The sequence below is a fragment of the Centrocercus urophasianus genome, unplaced genomic scaffold, assembly GCF_019232065.1.
Source record: "Centrocercus urophasianus isolate 14NV4802_14NV808 unplaced genomic scaffold, USGS_Curo_1.0 seq_15, whole genome shotgun sequence".
Lineage (NCBI taxonomy): Eukaryota > Metazoa > Chordata > Aves > Galliformes > Phasianidae > Centrocercus > Centrocercus urophasianus.
Genome location: NW_024884697.1, coordinates 14,378,220 through 14,384,219, shown reverse-complemented (window position 1 = coordinate 14,384,219; position 6,000 = coordinate 14,378,220). Strand labels below are relative to the sequence as shown.

Sequence of the window (6,000 nt, the reverse complement as noted above, 5' to 3'; positions counted from 1 at the left end):
GGGATGCAGCAGAGGAACGAGCACAGGACTCGTCAGTAAACACACTGAGGGCACCTTGGAGCAGCAGTGATGTTCTGTAACGCACAGAGCAGCTACACAGCAGGAACCTGGACAACCTAATGTAAAGTGAGCTTTGCAAAATATGTACATAGACGTCTGTCTGTTATATTACAGCTCCCCCCAAAAAAATCCAGTCTGGTTTCTACACGTTCGAATGAACTGGTGTTGCATTGCAGTTTGCCCTAGGTTTACTGCTCAAGGAATTGCTCATTTTCAAATTCACACTGTTAAAGCGTGCATTGATTCTGAATGCCAACACATCAGATTTTGTAAAAAGTTTTTAATTTCTTTGTCCAGAAAGAAAATAAAATTAACAGTATATTGTACACAAGGCATTTCAGGCTGGGAGAAAGGATCATGACCTCTTTTCTCCTGCTCTGAAGCCTAGGTATAGTGAACCACCCTGGCACCACAAGCACAGGACCTACAGCTCCTTCAGGAACCAGAATCCAGGACAGCCCCATAAGCCAGGGTCAATCAGTGATGGGGGTGTGGGGGAAGTAACAAGTGTCAGTCAGCTGATTTCCTACTGAAACTGCTGTTATGATCAGTGAAGGTATAAATTACACTTGAAAAAATGATACAAAAATAAGAAAAAGAGCAGGCTCTTTGTAAAAAATATAGTTTTCTGTTTCTTCAAAAAAAAAAAAAAAAAAAAAACCCAAAAACCAATAGCTTTAAACATACCCAAGGGATTTCTTCCTTAAGACAAAATGGATGAATTTGGTTAAGATCTGTATAACATTAAGCGATTTTAATGCCTATTAGCCACACTCACTACTCAGGGAAGCTTCTAGGAAGGAAAATCAGATGATAATACAAAACAATTGCAAAAAGATTAATTGATTTTGAAGCAGGTCTGAAGAAGAAAATTAAGTTCAAGGAATTTAAACATAAAACCTGGGTATGTCAAGCGAAGAAACCATGAACTGCCAAGCTACACCCATGTTAGATGGTGGCAAAAAGGAAAGCCCACCCAGCCTCACTTACGTGTTAAGGTTTCAGGTCCTGATGTACACACATGGGCAGCACTAGAAATGCACCCTTTTCGTGGTTGCAAAGGTCAAGAGATCTCCAAAATGACATCCCAGCCCTTATGGATTCTCTCCTGCTCCTGTTCACAGTTCCATCCAGGGCATGGTGCTTTACCACAGTCAGTGTTTTACTTCACAACACCCAACCAAATCACAGTATTCAACAGTATTTCTTCATATCAGGTGCACTTCTTTGCATCATACCTCTTCACAGCCAGACTGAAATAGTTTCGTACAGTTTAACTGCCTCCTTCAGTACTGCTGCATTTAGTTACTTTAAGTAAAAACTGTGCTAAGTGTTAAAGATCCTTTGGTGTTTGGCTCTGCCACTCCTTCATTCTATCTGTTTCCCCATATAAAGAAAGAAAAATCCCTGTTAAAAAAAAATCTGTGAAACTAAGTCCTATTTTTTATATAAGAATTTGCATTCCCATTACTTTTCTGGGGTCCTCCATATAACACCTGGAGACATCGCACTACTCAACTCAAAAGACACAGAGAAGGAACAGACAAACTGGAAGGCTCAGTGTAACTCCTACTGTGCTTCAGGAAAAATGCAAATAGAATTCTAAACCTCTCAGATGGGTGCTATTGTATAGAATAAAAAAGCTTTCTGTTTAAAGTTGAAGATCAATATGTGCTTTGCTGCCAGAAAGGCCTGAGAGAGTTTAGAGAAGGAGCACAGCCTTCCTGTTTTACCTGGCAATTGGGTTTAACTGTTACTGAAATTTAATTTCACAAGTGGAAACACAGTGACATTGCAATGCCCCTCAAATGATGTTGTGAGAAGGAAATAGTGCTTTCAGTCGCTGTCTCATAGTGTTATTATAAGGTAACTCCAGAGAAAAGCCAAATTAAAAACCAGCCTGTTGCAGGTTAGTTTAACCACTCCCAGCTCCCCAACACAAAAAGCCCACAAGTCTTTTATGCAATAACATACAAACACCTTGTACATACAACATGTACAACAGTTGAGCCCTTCTATGACAACTATCTACAGAAATACAAATATATGATGCCTAACATTTTAGGAACAACGTTTTGATGCCCTCTTTTATAAAAAGTATCTGCCTGCCTTCCTTCCTCTTGCTTTGGTTAATCAGGAAAGGAAGATATAGCTAGAAATGTTTTCCTCCAATTCACTGTACAAACAATTTAAATCTCTGTAAGCAGAAAAAACTGACCCAACTGGTAAACAACCTTCTTCGATGCAAGATTTAGCAAGGAGGAGTTATGTTAAGTGCAGTTACAAATATGGAAATACTAAGATGATAATACTTCCTTGGTGTTGGCCACCAGTTTTAATATAGAACCCAATTTAAAACTTAAAGCTGAAGAAACAGACTTCAGGATATTGCAGTTGTCGTTCTCACATCTTGGGGAAAAAATAACTGAGATAACGGGTCCAACGTATCCCCAGTGATATAAGCACAGTTAAAAGGGATCAGTCTGTTTCAGACCATTACTCAGTCACTTCTTCTAGTGTCTTTTGAGCTGCTCATATCAGTAAATAAACATTAAAAGTGCTTAATGTACAAGGCTAATAGTGATGATAGCACTTCCACCGTTTTGCTTCATTTTGTTGTTGGTGTTTTTTTTTTTTGTGGGTTTTTTACAATTTTTTTTTTTTTACAAAAACCTTAAAAACAAACATGAAGGCATATATAAAATACACTTGATTTATGTAACAGATAGAATATAAACCACCAGACAAGAAAAATTATTGCAAAATAGATGAGGATGTTCATTATTTTTTTTTCACTACCAAATTGCAAAATAAGAAAGTTTCCTTTATGTTTTCTAAGATCAGATACTAGCTCTCACTGTTCGATGATGCAGAGGTTATTTTCACATACTGGTTGAAAATCGTCTCAAAAGCTTCATCTCTGTGTACCATAGCACCAAACACCAAAGGCTAAATGACAGGGAAAGAAAGAAAAGATCACGTCAGTCTGGAATAAGAAAACTCTTCCTTTAGGTACTTTATGGTTCTGGCCATATCATTAGGAGCAGGACTGTACTCAAAGTACATTAATAAAGAGCAAGAATCCTTTTCTCTACTAAATCCTTGGATATATGCCCAAGTTTCCAATGTGTCTCCATCTCCATCTTGTCTTTATAAAACAACCACAGCATAAAGCACAGAGAACAGGCAACCGAGGGCATTTTAACTCGCTCATGAAGTGCATGAAGTTTTCCTGATGATACTTAACTGTTTAGTACAATAAGGTTTGAACAGGAAAACTAAACCCACCCCAAAACATGCCATACAGCAGATCATTCCTCACCCAAAGATACTGTCAAGCCATCGACTTTTATTCTCTGACTGTTGCACTGCCTATCACCCCTTACGCTCTCAAAGGATGCTGAGAGAGCAGTCAATTGAGGTAATGAAAGAAAGGAGCTGCAAGGATGAAGCAAATCTGTCTGAAGTGTTACAGTAAAGTAGTCAGATGCAGTAAAACAGGTTGAATGTTTAATTCATTAAAATTCTGAAAGAAACATGCTGAATTATGTACAAGCGAATTAGAGAAAGAAGCAAAACACTAGCAAGAGGAAAAAGAAAAACCCTTTTTGCTATCGCTTGCCAGAGAAAGATGTCAAAAAGGGCATGAAGGCAAACAGACAACACAGGCAGAGCCAGCTACTTACTTTTTGTGTAGATGGTGTTGATACGGCAATACCCATCCCTGATCCCGGGAGAACAGAGAGCACTTTATACTGGAAGAGCAAGCACAGACCTAAGGTATCTTAGATGTACCGAACAATTGTAAGAAGTGCTGAGGAGGTTATGCAGCTCATCAGAGGTAGACCCTTCCAGCCACAACTAACAGGCCTGTGTTAAAATCAGCACAGGCCAGACACTTCTTGCTGGCCCCGAAATAAACCAGCACAGCTCTGCCCACGCAGCAAGCACCTGCCCCATGTTGTGCTACCTGCCCACCCCAATGGTCCCCAGCCCAGCACTGCTACTGGGAGCTGCCACAGCTTCCCCTGCCAGGGTCCAGTCAGCAGCTTCACACTAAGGGATATCAGTGGTCACTGATCAGGCGTGCACCCTGCTCTTCTGCAGTACCTCAGTGTGCCTGTGTGCTCATATATATTGTTTACATATATATACACGTGCATAAATTTAAGCAGGCAGAAGAGGTGTGCAAGTGCCTAGAGTTTAAGGGTTTCCCTAGAATTAATAATATTCACTGATAGTTTAAAGCAGCAGGAAATAGACAAAAAAAACCTAATTTTCAAAATTAAGTAGATCAACAGAATATGTACAGTTGGGCTTTTTAAAGAAAGTCTGCAAGGCTATGCAGAAATACTGCTGGCTGAGCTAGAGAATATCCTAAATATAGAAGGAGCCTGAGCCTGCCCTGTTTTCACCCACCCACAAATAAAACAAGGCCCACTGTGCTTTTATGCTTGGCTGCACAATCTCTGTCTCATCTTCATCAAGAAGCTACACTGATACAAAAGGACTTCCATGGCAGTAAAGACCAACTAAATAAGCCAGTGCTGCTTCAAGTATGGTGTTTAAAATACATCAGTATGAATTATTAATTTCAATGAGAAGTTCGAGCTGAGCTCGAGTCATCTGCCTAAATAGACATGCGATGTGAATGGAAAGAATTCATTTGCAAATCTAGAGGTACCCAAACTACAGACACCAGACTGACTTCTTTCTCTGTGTGTTATAATTTGTGGCTCTCGTGGCCACAGGATATAGCAAAAAGTAGGGGTGCCTGTATTTAAGAGAGAGACAATTTAAAAGAGGTAACAAGAAGTGATACTAAACATCATACAGCGTGATGCTAGGCACAGAATGCAGCCACTGGTGACAGCAGGCTCAACCAGAAGATTACACTGTACTTGCCAGGCTTCTAACCATCCACTTTTCACTCTCTTAGTATGGATTCCATCTAGACAAAATTCCAGTCCAATTCAGTAATGCTACTCTAATGCTTTATCCTTCTTCACTGTCAGTAATCCCTCTTTCCTCCAAGGCATCTACATTTAAGATGGTGGATATTCTGACATCAACCCTCTAATTTAAATTAAGGTCACACAATTCTTGCTAACAAAAAAATCTTCTTAAAGCCTAAGCAGATCCAGTCAATACAGGAGAAACAACATAATTTTAATTCAAAAATAATTCAGGAATCTAAGAGAGAATGTAAACATGTACGCTCCCAGTGAGTTTGCATGTGGTTACTCTAAACAACTGAACAAATATTCCTGCTCAAAGAACGGTCTCAGTTACATAAACGATCAATGTCATCTTCCCCTCCTCCCCCAAAATCCCAAATCACCATAAGCAGAAAATCAAGACATAACTAACAGAACAGAAAATCAACTTTTTTCTCTATGTGCAACACAAAAAAGACATACCTTCTGAATATCTGTTATATCCGTTAGCTTTATAACTTTATTTCTTTTAGATGAGCCTGATTTGGAACTTTCAAAGCACAAGTAACTGAAGACAAGAAAAGAAAATGCTCATTTTGACACAGTATTCTAAAACAAAATTCAATTGATTTGAATTCAATTAATTCAGTTACAACTTTCGATTCAGAACAAACATTCATGAAATGCTAGCAACTGGCTAACACGTCGGAAAGCCAGGAACACACAGCAAGTACAGACCAAAAAAACATTGTTTTTATATTACTGCACTTATGGGGAAACCCAACAAGCACTTTAAAAATACAGGAAGCAAGTAAAGACTTAAACAGTTGAAATATTGTATCTCAAAAAGCTTGTAAGTCTTTTACCCTCCCCTAAAAAAGGACCTAATGGAAAATTACTGTGTTAATTTCATGTTATTGTGATGCAGACAAAAGCTCAAATTTTTAAACGCTACAGATTCCAAACACTCTCCATCACTGGGTGACACTGCATATGGATTAGC

At 38.9% G+C, this 6,000-nt stretch overlaps 1 protein-coding gene across 4 annotated transcripts in view; it reads right to left on the bottom strand.

Annotated features, from left to right (window-relative positions):
• Positions 1 to 699: 699 nt before the first annotated feature.
• Positions 700 to 6,000, bottom strand: part of GRAMD4 (GRAM domain containing 4) — a 75,872-nt gene continuing 70,571 nt past the window's right edge. For 3 of the 4 annotated variants that reach the window (XM_042815903.1, XM_042815904.1, XM_042815906.1), the window contains 3 exons: positions 5,481 to 5,565; positions 3,747 to 3,815; positions 700 to 3,009 (listed from right to left, as the gene is read on the bottom strand). In XM_042815903.1, coding sequence (XP_042671837.1) covers positions 2,908 to 3,009; positions 3,747 to 3,815; positions 5,481 to 5,565 — 256 coding nt within the window. In that variant the 3' untranslated portion in view covers positions 700 to 2,907. Of the gene's footprint in view, positions 3,010 to 3,746; positions 3,836 to 5,480; positions 5,566 to 6,000 lie in introns of all 4 variants that reach the window. The other variant, XM_042815905.1, reaches the window with a different exon arrangement.